This window comes from Tiliqua scincoides, chromosome 3, assembly GCF_035046505.1.
Source record: "Tiliqua scincoides isolate rTilSci1 chromosome 3, rTilSci1.hap2, whole genome shotgun sequence".
Lineage (NCBI taxonomy): Eukaryota > Metazoa > Chordata > Lepidosauria > Squamata > Scincidae > Tiliqua > Tiliqua scincoides.
The window spans coordinates 178,372,557-178,399,968 of NC_089823.1; the positions used below are offsets into that span (position 1 = coordinate 178,372,557).

The following is a 27,412-nucleotide window of genomic DNA, read 5'->3' on the forward strand; positions in this document are numbered from 1 at the left end:
AGCCTCAGGCTGAAGGAAAGCAGAAAAGGGAGTGGCAGAGAGGAGGTGGATCCTTGCATGCACCAAGATCTTAACCCCTTCCTTCCGCTGTTTCCTCTCCCTTATTCTCCTGTTCCTGCAAATTATCTTGTGTAGTTTTAAAGAGACTCATTGAGGTAGTGGAAGCTTACCCCAAGGTAAGGGAATGAAGGTTCCTTTACCTTGAGGAGATTTCCAGACTGCTGCAGAGGTGAGAAATTTCTGCCAATAAATCAAGTGTAAATCATCTTCTTGCCTTACCTGTGAGGTAACTCAGGAGTCAGGGCTGTTGCACAGCATAGATAATAACAGGGCAATCAATCTCCATGGTGACAAGGCTGCAAGCTGCAGCCAAAGTTAACCTTTCCACTGCTCCTGAGAAAATAAGCCAGGGCTAAAGGTTTCCATTTAAATCAAGCAAGCCTCCTTCTCTTTAGCAGACCCTTCTGCACCCTTGTTCCATTTTGCAAATGTTTGTCAGAGATCTAGTTTTTTAAACAACAGAATGCATTCCTTATTTCCATCTGAAACAAAGTCCAGGACTACAGTTCAGTGCACCATTGCTTAAGATTAACACCCACAGAAAGCAATGGCATCTACTACTGAGTAAATAGGGTTGCAGCTAGGTGTAGCTGCTCTTGCTCATGCTCATTCCTTGTTGCTTGTCTCTCCATTGTGAATCGAATTGCACACTTCCAGTTATATGTAGTCTATGTAGAGCCTCTGACTTAACACACCAGGCACCTTAAAGAAGGTTTTGATTAATGGTTCTACTAGTATATTGTTTTCACTTCACTTACTCTGATAGTGTTTACAAAAAGGTTGTGAAGACCAGAATTTTAAAATGTTAATGAATAAAAATGTATCTTCATTAAATTTTAATAAATTAGAAACCATACAGTTCTTAAGTAACAATTACTGGTAGGTTATTTTTCAGGTTCTGGCCTTGGGTAAAATCAGACAAAACTATAGTCAGACACCCTCCTAACTCCGTGCCCGCAACTTATCTGAGGGCAATAGAAAATTCCATGATTTGGTCTCAAGATCTGTCCTCGGCTTATCTCTGAGATCAACTTATAGGCACGTGTCTGTGGTGCTTCCCTTGCTGGATGTAGCACATGCCCCATTGGTGTGACTACATTGGTGGGCTTGGGGAGTTTAATTAGAATTGGGGTGTTTGTGCCATGTTTGAAAATGTCCAAAAGACATCCACATAATGGCTTGGGGCTATTATATTTGCAGTCATTCAGCTCATAACAATTAAATAGTATCTAGAACAAAACCAAAGGAAAGCTGCACTAAAAATAAGCTTATTAATACATCATTTTAACAGCTGATCCTGTGGGCATTAGTTGGGAATGTTTTATCACACATACTTTATTAAATGAATCATAGCTTTTCTTATCTTAAGTAACTATTGATTCAGTATAAAATGACTTATCAAAAACTGTTTAATAAGATATGATTTTGTCAGTGGTTAATTTCTAAAGTATAGTCAGCTAAACTGAAGCACATGCTTCCAATGGGAGAGGTACGCTCTTAAATCCCTCCTGCTAAAATCAATGAGGTTTTAAATAAGCTCAACTCTAATTGGGTTTTGTGTCCAAAAAAGAAAAGGTAGTTTACCCTGAATGAACTCCCCAACCTCTGACTCTGATGTCCTGTCTCTTATCTACACTATGTCATGAGATGCCAATCTTAAGTGAAAATGGGAATGGTCATTACTTGTACATACACAGGAGAACTCTTGCCTTTTATGCTTTTTTAAAGGAAATACACCAATATTTCACAAATCTGATTATACACAAGACACAAAATACAAATGAACAGTAAATGTAGTTAAGAAAATGAGAGCCCAATCCTGTCCCACCCCACCAGCTGGTGCAGCCATGCCAAAAACCAGTGTGCTGTATTCAGTGGGAGGGGTGGGGTGGATCAGGAGGCTTTGGAGGGGAAAAGGGAAATTATTTCCACTTTAACTATGCTTATATTAAAACAACAATGAAATAAGAACCCAAACAGCCAAAAATAACAATTTGTGTCAGAAATTTCAATTTTAAATTACTTGCAATAGGATGCATTGTTTACCTGCTGGTGGCAACTGCTGATGCAAACAAAGTCTCACTACACCATCTAGTGGTTACTATGTGGGACTTTGGCAGGTTCTGAACTATTCACAGCTGAACAATCTAAATGATCAAACAAAGGCCAATCTTCCTAACGCAAGTTACTTGTGAAGAGCACAATAAAATAATGATGGCAGAAACAGTAATATTGTTTGTAACTGAAATACAATCAGCTGACCTTTAAGTGCAGAGTACTTGTGTTTTCCCTTGGGATGTGGCAGAGCTGCCAGCATAGGATCTGACTTGTGCTGTGCCAGCATCCCTTTGCCATCGGCACAGCAGTTAGTTACCATTGGTCTGCCCACCTTGTTCATTCTGCCGGGTCCAGCTGACATCATCAAGTTTTGTATTTCCAGTCTCAGAAATATACATCTCTGTGGCTTGTAATTCTCACTTGAAATATGTGATGACTATTACATCCTCAAAAATTATTCTCTGGTTCAAATTTGAATTGAAGGCTGAGAAGACAGATCCTCTCTGCCTTCTTTCCTCTGGCTTACCTGCCCACATCCAAGCTCCCTCCATCCTATTTATCTGCTTACCTTTCTTGCTGCTGCTGAGAGAGTTGAATTTTGGAGATACTAAGGGAAGAGAGATCTAAACAATCAGCCATCCCCTGTTTTCTCCCACAAATTAATACTGAAACATTTGCCCTCTGCTGAAACTATGCGAACTTTTCACACTGGAGGTAAAGTACTGTGATATCACTGTGCATGAACATTATTGTGTAAAGTCCTCAAAACACACCAAAGAATACTGAATAATGTGTTAAATGTCAATGACACCTATGCATTGCACATAAATGTTAAAAGGACACAGCCTTGCCTGAAGGTTTATAACCCAATACATACACCTTGCACTTTCTTGCCTTCTTAGCTCACACTTTGTAAGTCAGCTTCTGCTCCCTCAAGAATACGAAATGAGATTTTGTTGGAAATGCACTTTGGTGTGAAAACAGATACTGTACTCCTTTGGTCTGGGTTGAAAGCCATCTGACAGAATTTACAGCTTTTCTAAGATTACAGTAGTTTTGCTTTGGGGTTTTTTTTGTGTTTTTTTTTTTGTGACAAAGCAATTTAACACACGTTCTTGCAACAACACAGTATGAAATACTGCTATTATAATGTGAGGCTGTTCTTTCGCAAGAATGCCCACTACTGCTAATCTCCACAACTTTTTCCACAGTCATTTTAAAAAATCTTGAGTTTATGTTGGAAAAAAGATGGTTATGTGCTTTTTAATAGATCAAAAGATTCAGCTTAAAACCTAGTAACACAAAACCGGGCTGCCCATGAGGCCATGTGAGGCAGTAGCTGTTAGGATCATCTGTCTCTGTTGGCCTGAGGCCAACATTTACAGCTGCCTGTGGAAGTTTGGTAGGCACAAGAGCTGGACAGCCAGGACAACAACTGCATCCTGAAGGAAAACATCTAGGGCAGCCATTTTCAACCTTTTTCAGCTCATGGCACACTGACAAGGCACTAAAGTTGTCAAGGCACACTACTAGTTTTTAATTACATTATTATGTTACAATTAATTTAATTAATATAACTAAGGGCACAAGCTTAACCAGGTCTACTCAGAAGTAAGTCCTATTTTGTTCAATGGGGCTTACTCTCAGGAAAGTGTGGTTAGGATTGGAGCCTTAGATCATACATGACAATTGAAGAAAATTGAAGACAATTGAGAAGCATGAAGTATTTGTGGTTTCAGGAAAGGAGGAATGTTTTGAAGTAGGTGAATCAAACTGTTATCAGTTGATATGCTCTGATATGCCAGGAGGTGTTGGCAAAGAGAGATGAGACTGAGCATACTGGAGGAACAGTGAGGAGATGTGGCTGAAACAAGTGCAGGATTCACTGGGGTGGGCTTAATATGAACTATATTATTTTTCTTTCAGAAATTAATATGTGAAATAAAGTTTGCCCTTCCAGAATTGCACTTTGCTCCTTCCTTATAATCCCACCTTTTTCCTGATAACATCACAGTATGTAGCTAGGAAGTGATAGTAATGTCCCAATCCTAAATGTATCTACATGGACTAGAAGGTAGTAGAAAATCAATAATACAAAGCTATTTTGCAAAACATCTCTCTCTCTCTCTCTCTCTCTCTCTCTCTCTCTCTCTCTCATGTGTGTTTGCATTGACATCTTTCTTTTTTTCCTTTAAATAGCAGATATGGGGGGCAATCTATATTGGGTTTACTGGATGTAGGAAAAAGGAGAATGTTTACCTTTTCCACTAAGGCCCAAATCCACTTTCCAGCACTGGCATAGCTGTGCCTATAGGATGTTTGGTGGCACTCACAGAGGCCTCCTCGAAGTAAGGGAATGTTTGTTCCCTTACCTCGGAGCTCCATTGCCCTTATGTCAGTGCTAGAAAGTGGGTTAGGATTGCGCCCTAAGTCATTTTCCTGATGAAAATCCTGGCACCAATAGTAGCTTCTCTTCAAGGCTAAATAGTATCTTGGGTGGAGGGATTTGCACTACGAAAATGACACCAAGGAAAGGATTAGTCCTTTTCTCACATGAGCTGGGATCTTCCCCCCAAACTCTCCCTGCTGCTTTTCAAAAGACAGAAAACTCTGGACTTTCAGAAGGCGTTCGAAACGGTCCCTCACCGAAGGCTACTAAAAAAACTCCAGTCAGGGAATTAGAGGACAGGTCCTCTCCTGGATTGAGAACTGGTTGAAGACCAGGAAACAGAGAGTGGGTGTCAATGGGCAATTTTCACAATGGAGAGAGGTGAAAAGCAGTGTACCCCAAGGATCTGTCCTGGGACCGGTGCATTTCAACCTCTTCATAAATGACCTGGAGACAGGGGTGAGCAGTGAGGTGGCAAAGTTTGCAGATGACACCAAACTTTTCCGAGTGGTGAAGACCAGAAGTGATTGTGAGGAGCACCAGAAGGATCTCTCCAAACTGGCAGAATGGGCAGCAAAATGGCAGATGCGTTTCAATCAAAACTTCACATATAGGCTAATGGGCTGTCTGTGAGAGATCAGGAGAGAGATCTTGGGGTGGTGGTGGACAGGTCAATGAAAGTGTCGACCCAATGTGCGGCGGCAGTAAAGAGGGCCAATTCTATGCTTGGGATCATTAGAAAAGGTATTGAGAACAAAACGGTTAATATTATAATGCTGTTGTACAAATCTATGGTAAGGCTACACCTGGAGTATTGTGTCCAGTTCTGGTCGCCGCATCTCAAAAAGGACATAGTGGAAATGGAAAAGGGGTAAAAGAGAGCGACTAAGATGATTACGGGGCTGGGGCACCTTCCTTATGAGGAAAGGCTACAGAGTTTGGGCCTCTTCAGCCTAGAAAAGAGATGCCTGAGTGGGGACATGATTGAGACATACAAAATTATGCATGGGAAGGATAAAGTGGATAGAGAGATGCTCTTTACGCTCTCACAAAACACCAGAACCAGGGGACATTCACTAAAATTGAGTGTTGGGAGGGTTAGGACAGACAAAAGAAAATATTCCTTTACTCAGTGTGTGGTCAGTCTGTGGAACTCCTTGCCGCAGGATGTGGTGACAGCATCTGGCTTGGATGCCTTTAAAAGGGGATTAGACAAGTTTCTGGAGGAAAAATCCATTACGGGTTACAAGCCATGATATGTATGTGCAACCTCCTGATTTTAGAAATGGGCAATGTCAGAATGCCAGATGCAAGGGAGGGCACCAGGATGCAGGGCTCTTGTTATCAGGTGTGCTCCCTGGGACATTTGGTGGGCCGCTGTGAGACACAGGAAGCTGGACTAGATGGGCCTATGGCCTGATCCAGAGGGGCTGTTCTTATGTTCTTAGAAAAGAAAGATGGTCATGTATGTATGCATTTAACCATGTATTGTTGACCCACAGGGCCTTTTGACCCTGGGGATGACACAACAAGGCTGTCCTGTTGTGTTCATTGTGACTTGCTCCCAGGAAAGGCTACATAGGAATTGCAGACTAACATCTGCAGGACCTCCTAGCTATGCTGACTCCATATTTTGCTTACTGCTACCACATTTGATACAATCTCTCATTCAGGAACACATCCAAATCTAACTCATTATCAGAACACAACTATGAGTGTATTACCTCTTTTCCCCTGGATGTTTTCAATCTTTATTGGTCTGCAGGACCTTTAAGTGGTTTCTTAATGGATTGTTTCTTCTTACTTTTGCCTTTCTATGTGTACAAACTGGACTCATTAACTTGATCAATGGACATCAAACAGCTATGCACATCATCAACTAAACCACTCAAGGCTGCACGAGCTGATTTTTCGCTCTCCCTATATGCAGTGTGATTTCATAACATTTAATTGTTTTTCTAACATGAACATACTTTTACCTTAATGTATACCCTTTCCTGTATCTTTGAGATTTTCAGACAAGATGAGAGACAAAATGCTTTCTAAGAGCTTATTTGCACATTACACCTCAGATATGGTTACCCTCCCCTTCGATTGTGTATGAAGACTGGACAGCTATAGTTAGTATATTATTTCTGTTTAATCAATTTATATGTCTCCCTTCAGTAGTGATTTTCAGTGTGCTTTACAGCAATTAGGAACAGGCAATAAAATGATATAATAAAGTACAAAACAACAAAAAGACACACATTAAAGGGGCAGTTGGAATCTTTGTGTTGCATGCTGGCAATCTGAATTGCTGAGGAAATAATGATATAAGGCATAAAAAGTATATGAAAAACATGAAGCAACTTGATAGATTAAAGTTTGATCAGAAGATGGTGCAACTGATAGCTTTCAAATATTTGCAACAAACTAGAAAAATGTTACTTTCATTCATACAGCTCTGATTATTTCATGAGGCTTTTGTGGTTGTCTGCTTGCAATTCTGCATGGATATTTTCATCTTCTGTGGTTCATTTTTCCAAGTAGTCCACAGAGTTTTTCTTCCTTTCCCCAGTTGCAGAACTTTCCCTCTGATCCAAGTAACATATGGTAGGGACTTCACCTGATAAACTGTTAGGTGTATGTGTTTAGAATACCTCTAAATACCTCTACAAGATGATTGACTTGGAGAAGGGGTGAGAGTTGACTGAGATACCCCTCAGGTGAACAACTCACTTCTTTGAATATTTGCTTGCAGTTTCACGTGAAAAACAACTATGAAATGAACCCCAAGTGAGTAAATTCCCACACTATCAGCCCAATCCTATGCAGTTCCTTAAGTGATGATGCACCTGTGCCAAAGGGGCATGCACTATATCTTGTGGGGGGAGTTTTGGGCCCTGAACACCTCCTTGGGGTAAGGGAAAATTTGCCCTGGAATAAGCCCAGGCTTTCTTGGCTTACTTGCTGCCCTGAGGTAAGACCGTACTTACGTACTACTCAGACCTGCACAAGCAATTTTGCTAGTGCAAGTCTGTGTGGACCAGAGTCAGGGAACCAAGACCGGGAAGGGGGATTAGATATCAGCAGCAACATTGCTGATACTGCCTTCTTCCTGGCCTCAATGTACCCTCATTCCCATCTCCACCCCATTCCTCTCCCTCCCCACCCCATTCCACCTATTCCCTGCCTCCCACCCATCCCCTTATTGGCACTGGAGGGCATCCTCTGGCCTCTGGTGTGTGGACCTAGCCACTCACTGCTTGCATCGGTGACCAGGTCACGCTGATTGGTGTGTTAGATTTTGCAGCAGCAATAATCAGCAGCTGTTACTCTGCACATGCTCGATCTCGTCTGATCTCAGAAACTAAGCAGGGTCAGGCCTGGTTAGTACTTGGATGGGAGACCGCCTGGGAATACCGGGTGCTGTAGGCTTATACCATAGTCTTTTGAGACTGAAGGTTGCCGAACAACCAAAGGGCCTAACACCACTGGAACATTCGTTCTGGCAGCAAAAGGCCCGAACAGGATTGGACCAAATGGATAACTTGGCTGTTAGATGGTAAAAGAAAGAGAACAAATGGAAGAGGGTGTGGAATTTTAGACATTTTAAGGGATCACAGACATGTCAGCAAATATTAAGGCTATTTTTGGTCTGATGCAATACAACTCAAAAGAAGAACTATGAAAGAAGGCTTGCATATAGTTGCTCCAAAAGACAAGGGCACAGGCATACTGGGATGGGGGGGGGGGCAAATGTTGCAACCCCTTCCCACCACACCATCTTTTTTGTTGTTGTTGTTGTTGTCGTTTTTTCTTCAGGCCCTTTTACCAGGTCTTCAAAGGCCTTCTGAGACCTCTGAAAGGCCTAACAACATCACTTCCTGTTTTCAGCGAACTGGGCCACATGAGGTCAGTATTTTGTGGTGCTGGCCCCGGGCACTACAGGAGACAGGATCACAATTGGACAAGGAGCATGTTTGCCTTCATTTCCAGGTTGATATTCTTGTAGGATATTTGCAGCAGGCAAACTGCTATTCAAATGGGAGTGTTGTATGCAGAATATTGTTTCTCTAGGGATCTAAACATGTGGGGAACAGAGGAAGCACAGGTCTGAAGAAACCTACAAACGTATGTGTACCTCTTACAAACCCAATGTTTGCCCATGTGCAAATGTTGAAAATGCCCATGTAAAATTTTATGAGGATAAAAGCTAATTGACGTTTTCTCCCTTTCAGACCGATTGACGTTTGCCCCCTTTCTAAAAGATATATTCTTATCCTGCTTTTTTGCTCCTCTTAAATAAACCACCTCTGCCTTCCTGTAGGGATCAAGATAGCTGATTCATAACGGAAGGCACCATATTATGAAACCTTTGCATTCTCATCCCTGGTGCTTGCTGGAAGGCTCCAGGATGTTTGCACAGAGATCGTAATATGTACTTATTGATGGAGGCACACCAAAAGGAATGCTCTGATAAGACATTGGCCTTTGCATAAATGCCGGTCAAATGGCTATGCTTGGAGGTGTAATTTGAAGAATAAAGGCAATGCAGCCGGAACACTTTGCAGTTTGAGCAACAGCATGCCGTTCATGCTTTAATTGTTATGTTTTTATTGCACTGTTTGAATATGGGCTATGTCACCAGGCTCTTTCATCCTAGAAATTGGCCAAAACTGTGACACAAACATATTTAAGAAGCCAAATTGTAATATATTTGCAAAGGAACCTTGAACGCGTATCACATGAAACAGATGTGGCAGGTAGTGTATTAGTAAAATGATCACACACACACACACACACACACACACACACACACACCCAGCAGCAGCAGCAGCAGCAGCGGCCTTTTTCTCCACAGCTGGGTTTTTAAAGGGGGCAGGGTGATTCAAGTCCTATCAAGGGTGACTCGGCAATTCCAAAAGTGCCCCCGTTATGACTCGTTTTTGAGTCTAGTCGCAGGAGGGCACCAGGATGAGGTCTCTTGTTATCTGGTGTGCTTCCTGGGGCATTTGGTGGGCCGCTGTGAGATAGAGGAAGCTGGACTAGATGGGCCTATGGCCTGATCCAGTAGGGCTGTTCTTATGTTCTTATGAGGGTGGTGACTCTAGATTCTACCTGAGTCAAGCCATGCTGAACCTTTCCCCTCCGAAGCCTTCTGTTCTGCCGTTCTGCTAGATACAGCACATGCCTTTTCAGCGCGGAAAGATAGGATTGGGCTGTTAGATATCTATCTCCTTCACGCGCGCACAGAGAGAAAGAGAGTACATATTTTGTTTTATTGCTGAAACAAACTGCTACATAAATGGCTTGGCATGAGATTAATGTTTCCTTCTACTTAGCTTTGAAAATAAACTTTGTTAATACCCTAAACACTCGTGCAATCCTGCTGTTTATTCATGGACAGCCAGCTATACACGAAAGATAGCCAATCATCTCTTTCTTTTTAACCTGATAAACCTTTCTTAGCATTTCAGTATTTGCATTTTGCAATTTGATTAATGGTTACTTTAAATTTTGAGTTAAAATTAAACTCAAAGATGTAAAAAAAACAACAAACCAACAACTCTAGATTTCTCCAACAAAACAGATCAGATTAGAGCAGTGTTTTTCAAACTGTGGGTCAGTACCCACTAGGTGGGTCGTGAGCCACTTTCAGGTGGGTCCCCATTCATTTCAATATATTATTTTTACTATATTAGACCTGATACTACCAAGCTATGTGCCTGCATTTGAGGAAATGTTACAGATCTGTACTTTTAACAGGCTACTATATACAGTATATGCTTTTAACAATGATAGTAAATGGGACTTACTCCTGGGTAAGTGTGGGTAGGATTGCAGCCTAGGATTGTTAAAAATTTTCCTGCTTGGTGATGTCGCTTCTGGTCATGACATCACTTCTGGTGGGTCCTGACAGATTCTCATTCTAAAAAGTGGGTCCCAGTGCTAAATGTATGAGAACCACTGGATTAGAGCATACATAAACTTTGGCACAAAATAAGCCTACTATTTTTGGACTTATTTACTGATTTTAAATATTTAACCTCCAATCAGCAAAATATTTTTCCAGGATCTTAAGGTCTTCTGTGAGGTGGCCATCCAACACCTTTATGTTTTTTTCCCCTGAACTGCTAGAGCCAGGTTGTCAGCATATCCAAATTTATGTCCCCTTGTTACTGGCATACCTGACATGTACAGGTTAAATAGTGTGGGTGCCATTACAGAGTCTTGTGGGAGGCCACTGTTTAGCCCTTACAACAATTTACATAAATAAATACATTAGAGATGGAACTTATATGAATGAATTAATTTTATTGAACTTATTAGAAATAATGCACATAAGAATTATAACACTGGCATGTACAACCGCATGAGAACTATGAACTGTTTGCCACACACCTCTTGCACAGTGGAAACATTCAGACCAAGCCAGAAACACGTGGAAACATAAGCTGTTCGGAGGCAATGGGAGGGGCAGTAAAATAATGTCCAGGGAAAAGCCGAAAACATGGAGACTATGAAAGTCCTTGATCTTAATCAGTCCGCAGCTAGCATCTGGCAGTTGCGACCAGCAATCGCAGGCCAGCACAGGCTCCAATAGTCTCCAATGGGCCAGAGGCTCACTGGAGACTGGGGGCTCCCTGCGGGCCAGATTGAGGGTCCCCAAGGGCTGCAAATGGCCCTGGTCCGAGGTTTGCCCACCCCTGTTTTAGATGAATATTTTTCATCAGTTGAAATACAGTCTATAGTTACAGTGCAGATCAAAAACTTCCAGTTATCAGTTATAATCTGTAGTGTTGAAGTATTTTCTCAGGAGCAAAGGAAACAAAGCATGTGAAGTATGAAGGCCTCTACCTGAATGAATACTGCTGCCATGCTTACATTTCTAGTCCCTCAGTCCTTGACCTATTGTTAGAAATGGATAGCGAGGCAAAGCTTTTGTGGATGAGTGTTGTGTACTCGTCCTCCAAATCTGTGCTTCTACTACTTAAAACTCCACATTGTCAGAATGCCAGTGCAAAGGAGGGCACCAGGATGCAAGTCTCTTGTTATCTGGTGTGCTCCCTGGGGCATTTGGTGGGCCGCTGTGAGATACAGGAAGCTGGACTAGATGGGCCTATGGCCTGACCCAGTGGGGCTGTTCTTATGTTCTTATGTTCACATTGCACATGGCAAGCAACAGCAGTGGCAATGCGCACTTATTTATACAGGTCAGTGGGTTGCTTCTTCAGACCACTCAACATGGAGCCTTCCAGCAAGAGCACAATTTAAAAGGCTCAGCTTTTCTGCTGAAGCCGGAAATCAAGTGCCTTGGCTTTTAGAAGTTATTGTATGTGAGAGCTTTTCTTGGAGTTCTCAGTTCCATGGGATTATGGATAGATTCAGATGATCATTTTTTTCCTCCTACGCATAATGTCTTTTGCAGTACATTTTGCTCCTAGTGCGCATGTCACTCGCACGCACACACAAACATTTCATGGTATGTCTTGCTTCTTCTCAATCAGGCAGCTCAATCCTAATGACTAGTGCAATCCTTGAAAGGCATACTCGGAAGTAAATTCCAAAGTGTTAAATGGAGATTACTCTCAGAAAAGTGCACTCTGGATTGCATTGTAAATCCCCCTCCTGCAGATGCAGCCACACCACTGGAGTGTGTACTGCATCCTTTGGGGGGGGGGGCAGTCACAGATGTCTCATCCAAATACGGGTACATTTGTTCCCTTACCTGAGTTTAAGCCTCTGTTAGCCCCATGGGTCACCTTGGATCAATGCCAGCTGGTGCAGGTCAAAGGTGATTACAGTAAAAGGAAAGGGAGGAAAATTGGAGGATATTGGTGTAGGTTGCCAATATGCTCCCTGTTCCATCCACCATTTTGTACCTTCCTCTCCCTGCTGTGACATTCCCCCATTCCTCCTCCTCCCTGCTCATGCTCCTCCCCTATTACTCGGTAACCAGCTCTATCAGAGTCAGCTGGCTCTGATGGCAAGGCTGTGGTGGTTCTGGCAAAGTGGCCACTGGTGGTGCACTGTGCATGCTATCATCAGCCATTTGGCAACACTGGAAAACTGTTCTGCTATTGTAAAACTCCCTGTGTGCTGGCCCAATCTGAGTTAGGACTAGGCAGTAAGTCTTTGACGTGAGAATTGGTCATAGCAGTGCAATGTCAGGTTACTAGAGACCTTGGGGCAAAGCCTTGAACTGGCTCCCTCAAGCTTACCAGTGGTGACAGGTAGCCGCTTCTCCTCTCCATTGGTCATTGGCAGCATTACTTACAGCCCAATCTAATGCAACTTCTCTGGCACCAACACTGCCATGCCAATGTGGCACATGCTGCATTCCATGGAGACGTTTTGAGCTACAAAGTCCTCCTTGAGTTAAGGGAACATTTGTTCCCTTGCCCCAGGGTATGCCTTCACTGCCCCACTGGGCCTACTCAGACCCACATCAGATAATTTGCTGGTGTAAGTTCAAGTGGACCTGCTGGGTAGGTGGATCTGGGCTGGGAAGGTGGGATGGTGTATTGGCAGAGCTGTTGCTACCGCTACTACCCACTCCTAGCCTTGACACACCCCATCCTTCAGTCTACACCCCATTCCTTCCTCTCCCCTCTCCTTTCTCTCTTCCCACTTCCCCCTGCCGACCACCCACACCTGTGCCAACTCAATGCTGGGACTACTCTGGAGGCTGTGGCCACTCACTGCTTGCAGTAGGGGCCCCTCTGCACAGAGTGGCAGGTGCATTTCACGACTGCCACAAAGCACACTGCATCAGCAGAACACACTTTCCAGTGGTGCAGTGGCTCTGTAAGATTGTTCCTTGGAGGCCCTACAGTGATGCAGAAGCCTGTGGGTGGTCACTTCTATTCACAGGTGGAGGTGTCAGGCACAGCAAAAGCATGAGTCTCTTGCCTGACTCATGCCACTACCACCCATACTGGAAGGGCTCAGGGGGGCAGTCCTAGTCCTCAGTGCCCAAGATTACAGATCCTTGACGCTGCCCCTCAGTTAGAGATTGTGCCCTATTATATATTGTGACAGCTGTTCTGGATCTCCAATATGTAGGATTTGATCTGAGAATTGTGGCTGGATTGTGGCCCTTCTGTTCTCTTTTAGTTCTTTTAGTTATTTCTTTTAGTTATAAAAGAACTCTTTTATTTTTATATTTATTTCTTTTAGTTATAAAAGAACTCTTTTAGTTCTTTTAGTTATTGTGAGACTCAATTTGAGTAGCTGAATATGTAAGAGTATGTATACACTATAATATGGTTCATGCAGTTATGCTAATTCTGTTCCTGAATTCTGATCCTTTAGAAAATGTTCCCTTACAACATGATGCCATCCTTCAGATATTGTTTGATAGTGGTAACCTGAAAAGGAAGCTGATTTGTTTGTCTCACCCAGATGTGCCTTCATATTGTAAGAAACAAATATGGTTGGAATTCCTCCTGAACAATTTCAACTGCCTCTTTTGTATACTTATTGCAGCGCATAGGGCCCTCAGGGACTAACTTAACATGTGTTTCTGTGGGGGAAAAGAGGAGAAATTTTTTGCCTACTACTTAACATTGATGTAGCATTAATAGTCCGTCTGAAAGCAGTCAGCAGTTCTTTTCATGTGTAATTACTTACACTACATCTGAAGTATGATTGTTGTATTATCCCAATTCTTTCATATAGTGGATAAAAGATTTATGCCACTCTCAGATCATACGTATGTACCATGATACGTATGATACATTACATCACGGCATATCATTTCAAGAAAGAAGAAAACCCCCAATATTGTGAAATTGAGGGCAGAAAGCATTTTGGAGGGGGGGATCAATGTGTGAAATTATGTGTTGGATCTTTGAATTAGCAGAGATATCTAAGAAGTATTGCTGGAAGTGCATAACAGAATATCAGCCACCCTAAAAGACATTTATCATCTGCACTAAAGGACATTATACAAGAAATTGTTCTTCCCCAAATATGAACAAAAATGGCCTTATGAAATTAAACTAGCAGAATAATGTGATGCAGGCATATTCTTTATTAGTATCATTTAGTACAGAGCATGACATATAATTAATGCTTAATTAATTACTAGCTATTAATCATGAAAGTTGGAATTACTGAGAGCCTATGTACACAGAAAGTCATGGCTTCTTCCTTTGCCTCTTGATTCTGCAAACAAAACACCTTGCCCCAACTGTATTCACCTAGATTCCCTTCTCTTCCATTACAATTTACAAATCAGTCATAAAATGATCAAAAGTAAACAACAGATACTTGGTATGTATGTTTGGCACATGTCCCAGAGGAGAATAAAATACCATTTGTCATTGGCACATGTTTATTTAAATACCATTTGTTGAAAATATAGGTAACAGTCAATGGCTTATTATTGTATAGGACAAAAGCTTTTAACAGTTTGCAAAGATGGCAATAACTCAGTTTGTTGATTTGTACTTTCCTACTCTTGGATTCCCAAAAATTGAGCTCGTATCAATGTGTTTAGTGTAAGAGGCATTCTATATAATTGAATTACATTTAAAGTTGCTTCCCGATAATGCTGAGCTAGGATTTAAAAACAGAGAAGGGTAATAACCCTACCAGGAATATTTTCTCAGTGCTACAGGCTTTAGAGTCTTTGGGCACAATCCTGACCAGGTCTACTTAGAAATAAGTTCTATTGTGTTCAATGGGACTTACTCCCAGCAAAGCGAGGTTAGGATTGCAGCCTTTGTGTTCTGCATTAGAGAATGTTCAAATAACTGAAATTTTCTTTTATAAAGGATTTGTACATTCTTGCACAGCAGCAAGAAATATAGCCTCCTCCGAGGAATTGAGTGTTATTATAATTTGTAATATATGCAGACATTATTATTATGATGCTTTTTGTGTGCACATTACCTAGGAAGTTACCAGTGTAATCGTCATAACATTGCTGTTTCCTAGAGGTAATGTTTCCCTGTAAAAAAGGCAGAGACAAGGGGCAAAAGTCCAGCTCATTCAGATGTGTTATTATTGAACAAGAAGGAAGGAAAAGCAATTTGGATCTGGTTTCAGGTGAATGCTGACTATGTGTGGACAATTCTGTCCTCCTAAAAATATCCTAGTAATTACAACTCAGAATATGATCTCAGATTAGTTGCAAATGTGGTACAATCTTTTTCTAGGCAGCAGTTGCCTGGAAAAACAACAACAACACATTGCTCTGTTTGCATATGGAAAAATGATGTGACAAAATGATACTGTGTCACTGGGAGGAAATTTTTCAGTCAAGGCTGCATGCCTTCGTAACTGCATTGCTGATCCCAGAAAAAATGTATTCATTATCCTGAACAAATCTACTTGCAATATTTCATATTTGGAGTGATAGGGAGAAGTGGTTTTTGGCTTTCAGCCATGCTGCATTTCTTCAGCTGAGGAAAGAGTGAGGGTCAGTTGGCCCTTTATCTCTACAGAGCTTTAAAACCATTAGCAACACACCCATTGTGCTGGGTACTGGAAATTGATCAAGAAGTGAGAAAATGTCCTATGCTCTACTCTGTTTTTCATAACTAGGAAAGAGCCCCATTTCCCATTTGTTGGGGCAGCTTCCTATCAGGCACAAAAATTGGACATAAGAAGGAAAATATCATACATTTCCCCCTATTTCCCACACACCCCAAGAAACATAACAGAAAACCAGCGCTTCTGAAAAAGTGCCATTATTCTTGTTGTCTTTCTTCAAACTGCTGGTATCTCTGAAGGTTTCTTCTTTTATGTAGATTCTAATTACCATTGCCTGCCCACCCAACCTGTTTCTTACCCAGTGCTTCTCTTGAAAGACCATACAGATCAGGGAAACAAGTGCCATCATTGTCTGGCGCACCTTTGATTGGCAACCGATCTGAGCAAAACTTTAGGGAAGCATTAGGGATGACCCATCCAGGAGGCCAACTGAAGTGGTAACTTCAGGCAGCAGGTGGTGGGGGATACCCACCTCCAACCATCCACTCACTTCTACTGTTCTTCCTCCTCGTCGTTCTTGGATTGGAGAAGGAAGAAGGGAGTTGGAGCAAAAGAGGAAGTGTAGAGGATAGGAGAGTGGCAGGCTAGTGGATGGATGAAGGTGGATTCTCTTCCTCCTGTTCACTTTCTTCTCCTCCACACGTCTTTTGCTCCAGCCCCTCTTCCATTTCCAAACCAAGAAGTGGGAGGAGCAAGCATATCACTAGATAAGGCGCAGCAGATTTAACATGCTGTCTCACACACACCAGGAGATCTTAGGCTAGCTTTGGGAAGCATCCTGCAGCTTCTTACTTGATGACTCTGGCATTTTTAATCTTTGGTGTCCTACACTGAAGGTTAATGACTATTCAGCATAGAGCTGCTGTCATTCAGTTATTCTGACTCTGTCACTGCAAATGGGGAGAATCCTTAGAAACATAAACGGCTCGGGCCCGGAGTATTTGAGGGACCGCCTCCTTCTCTACAATCCTGCCCATACTCTTAGATCTGGGGGGGGGGGGCCCTTTTGACTGTGCCGCCACCAAGAGATGTGAGAGAGGCGGCGGCCAGGAAGAGGGCCTTCTTGGTGGTGGCCCCCGAACTTTGGAATACCCTCCCCTTAGAATTGAGAACTGCTCCCTCGTTGCTAATATTTCGGCGTGGACTGAAGACCTTTTTATTTCAAAAAGCTTTTAACTGTTGACAGGCTGGCTGGCTTTCTTTCTCCTTTTATATTAGAATCCATGGGGTTTGTTTTAGATTTTTAATTATTTGAAAACTGTTTTAATTATTGTTTTTAATTGTTAATTTTGTATTTTTAATTGTTGTAGGCCACCTTGTGTGCCCATGGGGCAAAAAGGCGGGATATAAATCAATAAAATAATAAAAATAATAATAATAAATTTGGGGATAAAATAGTTCAGAAGTATCACAGAAGTGACGACTGCTCCAAAGAATAGTGTTAATCTATGACTTATGTTCCTTAAGAAAGGAAAAGCCCTAGCTGACTATGAGTATGTGTCTTTCCACTAGTTTACAGCAGGTCCCCACTGACAATGGAGAAATCCACCCCATTGAATTATGCTTTTCCATTGGAAAAACAAAGACACAAAAGCAAAATACTCATTTCAACCTGGTACAGCCACAACCAAGAACATGACTTTAGAACTGATGTTGGTGGCCCTCCTTTGGGAATTGAATAGGCATCATACCATTTTGTGAGGAACATTTTTCAGGCCCACACAGAAAATCAGTTTTTTATACAGACAGATGAGCCGGTCTTGCCCCAGTTTGAAAGCAATGATGACAATTTCCATGCCAATCACAATATAAAATGAGAAAAATAAGAAAAAGTGGGGATGCTTCAAGTCAACATCACCAAAACCGATGGTTGTCAAAGTAATGAAGCAGAAATAGAAAGCGCCCTCAAAATCTAAATCTTCCCAGTGTGGGAGAATCGCAGCAGCACAGGAAATGTAGGCAAATACAATGAGCATCATCAAGAGAAAGGGCACATCCAGCTTCTCTACTTCTTTCCCTATTTTATCAATATTATCAATCATGCTGCTCATCATTGTACCTGTATCTAGCTCAGGACACGAACTCCATCGTTCAAAAGTGATCAGTTTTGGTGGTGTCAGGAACTGGTTTTCCCTGGCAATAAGTCTCTCAAATATTTCCACATTCCGATCTTGCGCAGGCTTCCTTTTGAGAGACGAATTACTTCTTAGCACCTCCTTTATATGTAAAGTTTCACGAAGGACTATTTTGGTCTGCCTAAGCGATGAGGATCCCGGTTTTGAGTCTCTGCCTTTCTTGCAAAAGGATCGAAGAGTCTGTCTGGTGAATATTTTTGACTGCAGTTGTCTGACTTTATTGTAAGATGTGGATAATATCGCTGCGAGGACATCCCCCATATTAGTGAGAACTAAGAACATTAGAGGGATGCCAAATAAAGCATACAGCATGCACAAGTATTTCCCAAGTCTTGTCACAGGGTAGGTATGACCATAACCTGAAACCAAATGTAACCAGAGGAAAACAATTTCAGTTACATTGCTGCTGCTGTTTGTCTTTCCATGCATGTCACTTAAATAAAAGGTTGATGAAATAAACACATATTTATAAGCACATTTTTTTCCTTGTATGTCCATACAATTGGTTTGTTTTTTTCAGAACATGAAGCATTCATGTATTTCCACTGCAGAGAAAAATACTTCAGACGGCTTATTTGTTTTCTCACAAAGTGCACAATACAGCACAAAACACATCTTATTATTTTGTGTTGTAATGTACTGAATGGCGGGGACATGGCTGTTTCATAAGGCTAACTGCTGCAGAGTGGTAGAGAACACCAAGCTTCATTTGCTCATGTCCACCATCCCTCCTTCTCTCATTTCCTGCATTCACAAAGGAAGAGGGCAGTGGAGCAGAGGAGGAAGTGTACAGAGGAGGAGAGTGGTAGGCTAGCGGGTCAGAGTTGCTCTAACCCAGCACTCCTCTCTTCTCGATATTTCCTCAACCTCTTCCCCCCCTTTTTGTCTTTTGTCCTTAAGGATTAGAAAGTGGAAGAGGAGGACGAATGGTTGCACCAGACCTGCCACTGGTTAAGAGAAAGTGGAATTTGGCACCCCATCTCAGGAATTGGGAAGTCTTGGGTTGGCCATAGAATGAGAAGCTAAGATTGCAATGCTGTCCTCACCCCTCCCCCCCCCCCACTGTGGTAAAGCCATTTCAAAAATTGGCATGCGGTATCCAGCTAGGCAGGTTAGATCAGGAGGCTTCAGGGGCAAAAGGGAATTTAAATTTCCTTTCACTGCTATATGGCTCCTGCCCTGCAATGGGTCTCCTAGCACAAGTCCAAGGAGACAAAGGGGGTAGAAAGGCTGTGGGAAGAGCGGATAGGATCTGCCACACCCATTGCTTCTGGATCCACTCCCTCCTGCGCCTTCCCGCCCCGTTACTCCCCTTCTCCCCGTTTCACTCCTCCCGTCCCCATTCTTCCCTCCTGCCACATCTCCTCCTCTTCCTCCTCTCCTGCAGACTTACCTGCTCTGGTGTACAACAGGAGAGTTGACATCATGGGGGAGAAGGTGCCAGGTGTCCTGCCAGTGTCCCTGGCAGCATGCTGAGTAGTATGCTGACGGAGTGCATTTTATGACTGGCACTGACAGCTTTAAGGCTGTCAGCACCAGAGGGGGAGGCACAATAACAACAGTTGGTAAGTATAGGATTGGGCCATCAATTCCATATCAAAGTTGTAAAAGGCATTGAGGCAGCCCCTTTTCTGTGCATTTTCTCATTATTTGGACATTTTTCCATTATTTGGACATTTTAGAGGTCATCCCAAACCCCCTTTCCTCATCATGCAAATGCAACCTTCATGCAATACGTAACTTGGGTGGCGTCACCCGTGCCCCCTTAAAAACTGACCTTCATTAAAATCTGGTTGCTTTTTAAGTGTACCATGAGTTGATTCATCGCTAGGAAAGGTTGTTTATCTCTTGGTAATATAATGGTGATACTTCAACCAATTGCACCCTAACTTGCCGAACACCAATTCAACTCATTTCATGGGATACTTTGTGTCACCTTCCCTCAAATATTGGTATAGAGCTCATTGCAGCAGGACATTGACAAGAGGGAACATGGTAACTCCATTTTGTATACAAGTATAATATGAGGACAGCTGTTTGTGATGAGATTTGCTGCCAGGCTTCCCAGGTTGTTGATCAGGAGGTGTGGTTTGTAAACCCAAGTCGAACACAAGAAACCTTTAAAATATGCATGTGTTCTTGCTATTTAAACGTCCTACAGTCTTTAGATTCCATTCCCAATTTTGCCTCCCACTTGATGTGTGGCCTGTAAGCTCCTAATTCCCTTCCCTGTTCTTATTTTCACACCTGGAAGAAGTGCCCCATAATATGGACTTCAGAGACAGGCTAGAGGTAAAAGTTAATTGCTATAATTTAAATGTATGGGAAAAAATGTTTTTGTTTCCTTTTTATCTCTTAATCATAGTCATCAAAAGGGCTTAAGCTGGACTTTGCATTCTTGGGAAAGGTCTTAACAATACAGTCCACCCAAATACTAGCAAATGTTGCCTGAGGTCACAGGTAACAATGAAAAAAGACAGGCACTTCTTTCCTCTTTCAAATATCCTGGCTTCTCCAAAGAACCCTGAACAAATAGACTGACTTCGCCTTCCTAGGCTGCATGTGATTCTACAGACTTGCTTGGATAATCAGACAGAGCTATTTGCTTCACAAGCATCTTGCAGTTCATTGGCCAATGCTGTCTGGTTGGAACTGCACAAGTGAACTGGATCAGGAAGGGAAAGAAGAATGACAGATGGACAAACCTATCTTGTGAGTAGTGGACTGAATATGATGTTTTCATTCCTACCAACTATGGTAGTATAATCCTTTTAGTGAATGTCTACAATGGCTGGCTTAATCAGACTAAATCATCCTGCATGTTTGCAGAGATTCAAAATAATAAACCATAATATATGCTGAAAATCTGTGCTACATCTCAAATTAATGTGGGCATCTAAGAAATAAAAAAAGATCCTCTACGTGCCAAAAAATTACTAAAGCAGGGTTCACCAGACCCTGGCCCGTGGGCCAGATCCGGTGTTCCTTGAAATCCCTCTCCTCTGTGAGCAGCACTTACTGTTCTGCTGCTTGTCTCTTCACCCATGTTGGCACAGGGACCACGTCTTAGCAGGTTTTGCATCACGATGTTCGAGCCATAGACATGTCTACCCAGAGCATCCCTATGCCCACATGGGTGAATAACAAAGTGGTAGAGCAGCAGAACAGTACATGTGGCTCACGGAGGGGAAGGAGTTTTCATTGTGCAGTTTGGAGACCACTGTCCTAAAGTGACAGTTGCCTCCAGGAAGATCCCAATGCAGAGGTTTGGAACTCCCAATCAGAATTCATTTTATTTCCATATGAGGAAGCTCAGGACAAATTTCCTCTTAGGTCAGCTTGGTTTCTTATTCTAGAAGTTACCATCTTTTAGTCATAGAATGGCCTTTCTTCCTTGACAGCCCAATTCTAACCTGCGCTGGTGTGGTGGGCCAAGTGTCCTACACTGTATTCAGCTCCAGTTAGAGGGAGGCTCAAGGTAGGGTAAGGGGATTTTTAACCCCTTACCCCATGTAGTGCTCCAGCCTGCCCAATGGGGCTACTTGAATCTGCACCAACTAAATCACTGGCACAGATCTAAGCAGCCCCATGGAGGGCTTTCAGGGCCAGGACTGGGTTAGGTTACAGTGGAGGCAAATAGTAGCCATGGCAACACTTAACCTGGCCTGGAACCAGAGCAAATGCATTCAATTCTGGTCCTTCTGTGTTGATCATCTGTCTTGATCATAGCCACCCATGGCTTTTGTTTAAGTTGGGGAAAATTAATATATATAAAGCCACATCTCTTTTGGCTCTGAACAAGTTCTAATGTGAAATGTGTTGTAAAAATCATACTTACCCACTGTTGTGAACACTGTGCAGCAGAAAAACAGAGAGCCCAAGAAGGACCATTTGTCTTTGGGGTTGACAAACCAGTCTAATTCAATCTGGTTGATCAGGTCATGTACTCTTTTCTTAAACAGCTCATTTGAGGTCTCATTTTCTGTTCACAAGAAAATGAAAAGTGGTGATCATTATGGACCAGGATTTGCAACTGTGTAACTCAGCACTGACTTACCATTACCTATCTTCTGTGGAACTATACTGGGTTTAGGCAACTGAAAAACTTGGATTTAATTCTTAACACACCCCTTCCAGTGTGCAATTTCTAGAAGAAGAAGTAAATTATGTTGGGCTCAAAGTCTGAGCCTGATCTTCTCCTTAATTCTTGTACATAGTTTCCTTGTGGTTCCAAAGTATCTCCAGAAATTAATAAATTTCTGAATGGGGCACTTTTGTGTACACTTACATGTGCCCGGCATTGAAAACAGATACCAGGGCTAAGCCATGGCACAAAGTAAGCTTTGTTCAATTCCTTTATAAAGCATTACGTGAAGCATTGAGAAATTGGCAAAGGTTGGAAGGGGGAAAAGGGGTGGGTGGGTGGAGAGATGGTAAACAAAATTGAAATATTTGAAGTTATAGCAATACTTTTGTATTAACACTTTCTGACCATGCAGAGTACCACAAATGTATTTATGCACTGTAATTTAAATATAAATTTAATTTAATGTAAATTTATTAATTTAATGTATCTTACAACAACCCTGTAAGGTAAGTAAGAATTATTCTTTTCATACTACAGCTGGGAAGTCAAAACTCAGAGAGTGTGATTTGTCCCACATAGCAGAGGTATAAACTGGGGAAATTCTTATTTGCAGCTTGAGTTCGTAGCCATTACATAACACCAGTGAAAAACAGGAAGAAAATTATTTGAACAATAAGTTTTGACCTGTTATTCAAGAAATCATAACTATGCTCTTATCTAAAGACTATTCATCCTCCAGTCTGGAGTAATTCTATTTTTCCCAAATTGGACTACTCAAGAGGAAAAGATGGTTGCATAAGTACCTTTAAGAGTGCATTGTTATGCTAGGGACTTTGGGACTGGTCATAGTGATCAGTGCTAAAGGATGCAGAGAATATGCACTGTTTTACCTGAACCACGGACCCATCTGACATCACAATATCAATTCCCAGAAATGCCCCCAGAAGCCAGTCCGGTGACAAATATTCTAAACTGGGAAAGGCTTATCCACATCTTTCTGTTCATAAAACAGACATAGGTGTGCTGGGCATACGGGAGCAGGACAAGAAATCTTTTTTCCAAATAGACATTCAAACTGAAAAGCAAACTGGTGACAATTGCTGCAAATTAATATGACAATTTCTGTGGATGTTATACATACCAGACAAATCCTTTGAGAGATTCCAAAGCTGCAGCATAAAAATCCGATACGTCTCACTTTCATTGCTCTCTCGATTCCCTTCGACATGAGAAAACATGAGAGCCCCCAGCAAAGCATAAATCACGAGGGACAAGAGGAAACAGGCGTGAGGAAAGGCAGCCCAAAACATGTGGGTGCAAGTCCTTTTCTTGTGTTGGGGAAGAGATGGTTTGGACTGCATTGTCTCAAAACGTTCTATCAGCAATGTCAGACAACCCCTTCAAGAACAGCAAGCAGCAACTCCAGATAAACCTCCTCTGCCTGCGAACAGAATACTCCTTTTCAAGCTTAAAGAGCTTTTGATTTTATAACTGAAGTTATTACAATGCCCAGAGGAGCCTGGGTTGCCACTAATCATGTCTTAAAATGTATGTCTCTCAGATGATAATACATCACCCAGAGTAGCTATTGATTCCCTCCTCCAAGCTGTAATGCATACAGAGATGACCAGCTACTGTACACGTCTCAAGTAGTCATCTGAAATTGAAAGGAGAGGGTTGTTTTTTTGTACTGTGCTACAGTTTTCAATGCCCTGCCCTTTGGCAATGGCAGAAATAAATTTTCCAGTAAGAGAAGGCAAACTGCAAAGTGTAGATAATGGGAGCTCATATGCAGATAATCGATTTGTATAAAATAAGGGACATTCCCAGAGGAGTGGAGATGTAACATCAAACTTCTCCTGAAGAGCTACAATGACTCTGTCATCATATGGACTAATGGCTGTCTCCCAAGGACTTCAGTAAAACTCTCATACTCCATCTTACTATCTTCACTCAACCCCGCCCCGCCCCCAAGCGACTTGGTTTGGACACTGTTTTGTACAGTTGATCAATATCCTGCATGGGATTGAATTTGTAACCATTCTGAAAACTTAAACGTATTCAATAAGGGACCAGGAAAAATCTGAATGCACGCCTTAAATCACTTTTCTCTTTCCTGTAATAACTGCTGGGGCTGCTGAACTGTTCTTGCCATTTATTACACAAGTTAGTACTTTTTAAACTTTTAACTTGAGCAGCTTCATTCACAACTACACATCTGCCTGCTGGACTTCTAATATGTACTCTCTTGCAACAAAGTGTAAAGAGACAATGGTGCCTCCTTTAGGAACATCCTGGGGCCCCCACTTGCTATGTCTCTTGGTTGAAGAGCTAAGGGATGGAGGGGTAAAAAAATCCACCCCCCACTTGTATGGTTCTCACCTCTTCAACCCAAACTTTCCTCCAATGTTTTCCTGATATGGTATGGAGAAGTGAGCTGACACTGATCAATCTGCTACTAATCCATGTCTTGTGGGATTGTGCCTTGCTAGACTTTTAATGATGGGTAAACAAGACTAGCAAATTCCACTCAAACACTGTTGCTTACTGTGAAACCTGAAGCTCATTCATTGAGAGCGTAGGCAATGAAATATGGCACTGTAGCTGGCTGATGGTCCAACCTGTAAAGTACATTGTGCCAGTGCACCAGTTAGGAGCATCAATGGGAAGGCTTGCACTGTCCTGCACCAGTGCAAGGAGCTGGAGCAAGCAGACCAATGTGAGAGGTGCAGCAGAGGAGGGCAGCAAAATGGGGGGTGGGTGGGCAGATCTGGTCCTGGAGGAGGCAAGATTGGCAGCAGCTGCACACATTGTATCCTATCGCCCTTCCTGGGCTTGATCCGCTGACATGGGGCAATGTGGACTTGCACCAGCTATTTAGCAGATAAAAAACATAATTTTGCATCCTGCAAAATTCCCCCACAGGATGCAGTGCAAACCATGCTAGTGCCACTGCATTGGCATGGAGGAACTTGAATAGGATTGGGCTGCCCATCTTCCTGCAATCTCCCTACTGGTCAAATGTTGGGCATCTTCATCATCCTAGGGTAAGAATATATCATAGCATCTTCAATGCATCAGCTGAATACAAAGCTCTGTTATTCTAATTCCTATACATTACAGTATTTATTTACATATGTGTATTTATATCCTGCCATATTGTCATGCTGCAAAGCAGTTAACAATTTCTTTCTTTCTTTCTTTCTTTCTTTCTTTCTTTCTTTCTTTCTTTCTTTCTTTCTTTCTTTCTTTCTTTGAAAAAGAAAACATTTAAAATCTTCATACAGAGAGCAGGGGTTGCCAGCTGAGGCATATTTTCTGCCCCCAGTACCCATAATTAATTATATTGGGAAGAAAGATTTCATAACCTGGTGGAAAGGCTGACGCAAACCTACCTGTCCTGGGGCTTACTACAGTACAGGACAGGTGCACGTCCTCGCACCAGCCTCCCCAACTCACAGGTCAGCACGAAAATGCTTTATGGCACTTTTACGACCATATTGTCCAGCACAAGGAACTTGCATCTGCCCAAGGGGCACTCAGGATTGCACCTTAAATATGTCATATAGCAGTTAGTATCAGATTCCATTTTACCTCTCCAATAATGAATCATTGCAAACAGTTCAATTAAGTTTTAACCCCAAAACTACTGAAATGCATATAGAACAGCTCAGAATTGCAATGATCTAAGTCAGCGATTTTCAACCTTTTACACCTCACCGCACACTGACAGGGCATTAAAATTGTCAAGGTACACCATCAGGTTTTTGACAATTGACAAGGCACACCATGCTGCCAGTGAGAGCTCACATCCCCCATTGGCCCTACTAATAAATGACCTTCCCCCAAATTCTGGTGGCACACCTGTGGACCACTCATGGCACACCAGTGTGCCACGGCACAGTGGTTGAAAATGGCTGATCTAGGAGAAAGCAGAACACTGAAGGCATGGCTGCTCAGTCAAATAATAGAGGACACAAAAAGAGACAGAAAGGGACATGAGAATACAGAAAAGTAAAGGCACACATAACAGGATAACCAGGTGAGATCCCATAAGTAGAGGCAGCATAATTACCATAATATCACATCTATTTTGATTCTCAAATTCTGTCAGTTACTGACACTCGTCCATTGTAACACCATTGTAGACAGCCAGTTGCAGCATTTTCCATGTGCCTGTGCACATGTGCCATTTGCCACCTTCTGAGAAAATTGAGTCTTGCATGAAATCGCTCCAGCTTGCTTGGTTGGTCAGAGATCTCCTGTCACCTTCCTGTGCTTGACACAGAGTGGAGGCAGACTCACACTGCTGCTTTCTTGCTTCTAATACACACCAAACGTAGGTATGAGCATCTGCGCGTGTTCCCCAGTTTCAGCCGCACAGTAACGAACTGTAAAGTACTGCACATTTTCTAAAAGCAAAGTTAAGCGAACAAAGTCCATTTTGCTCATTAACACAAATTTTGTGTTGCTCTGAAAATATTCTTTGAAATGGGAAAAATGCTGTGGACAAGCTCAGCTCAGTTAATCTGACAAGGAAGTGCTGTTTAGAATGCAGGCAGTTCCTCTCATTTTCTTGAATCACAGAGGTTCAAATTAGAAAACTCTTTCTTTGGATACTGAAAGGCTTTTAGATAATCAATAACTCTCTTGCATTATTTTATCAATGAACTGATGTTTAGGCGCTCCATTATCATCAACTACTGTACTTCCAAGCATTAAGTGCTCAGATTTCAAAAGTCTATAACCACTGGAATTTCCCTTTCTCTTGAGTTAGTTTCATCAAGGCTGGTGTCAGGTTGATAAAGCCCTCCACTGGGCTCCCCTCTGTGGCTCATTGGATGCTACCCCATGCCACTGGCGCTGAGTATTCCAGGTTGGTGAAGTGCTAGTCATTCTTGACAGTACTGAGCTAGATTCACCAATTGCTTGCCTCAGTGGAAAGCAGTTTTGTCCTATCAGGTTGAGATGAGAAGCCTAAAATAATGTTATCAATTGGTTTTTTCCCAGAGAGAGAGAGAGAGAGAGAGAGAGAGAGAGAGAGAGAGAGAGATTATTAAAGGGAGAAGGTGATAGAATCAGCAACTAATTTAATTATAAATTATTTGTGTGTGCAGGAAAAAAGCTAGCATGCAAAGTTGTCTTTGTCAACACACAAAAGTGATATTTTTCAGGCTTTTGTGTTTCTGAGTTCTG

General features: G+C 42.2%; 1 protein-coding gene and 1 pseudogene across 1 annotated transcript; one reads left to right on the top strand and one right to left on the bottom strand.

Moving 5' to 3' along the window:
• Nucleotides 1-7,810: 7,810 nt before the first annotated feature.
• LOC136647209 (5S ribosomal RNA) lies at nucleotides 7,811-7,927 on the top strand (annotated as a pseudogene).
• A 9,752-nt stretch (nucleotides 7,928-17,679) lies between these two features.
• KCNK18 (potassium two pore domain channel subfamily K member 18) lies at nucleotides 17,680-23,577 on the bottom strand. Its single transcript, XM_066621454.1, has 3 exons — nucleotides 23,334-23,577; nucleotides 21,968-22,075; nucleotides 17,680-18,488 (listed from the first exon to the last, which is right to left on the bottom strand). Exons 1-3 carry the CDS (start codon nucleotides 23,575-23,577, stop codon nucleotides 17,680-17,682), a joined length of 1,161 nt encoding a protein of 386 aa, XP_066477551.1.
• Nucleotides 23,578-27,412: the final 3,835 nt, after the last annotated feature.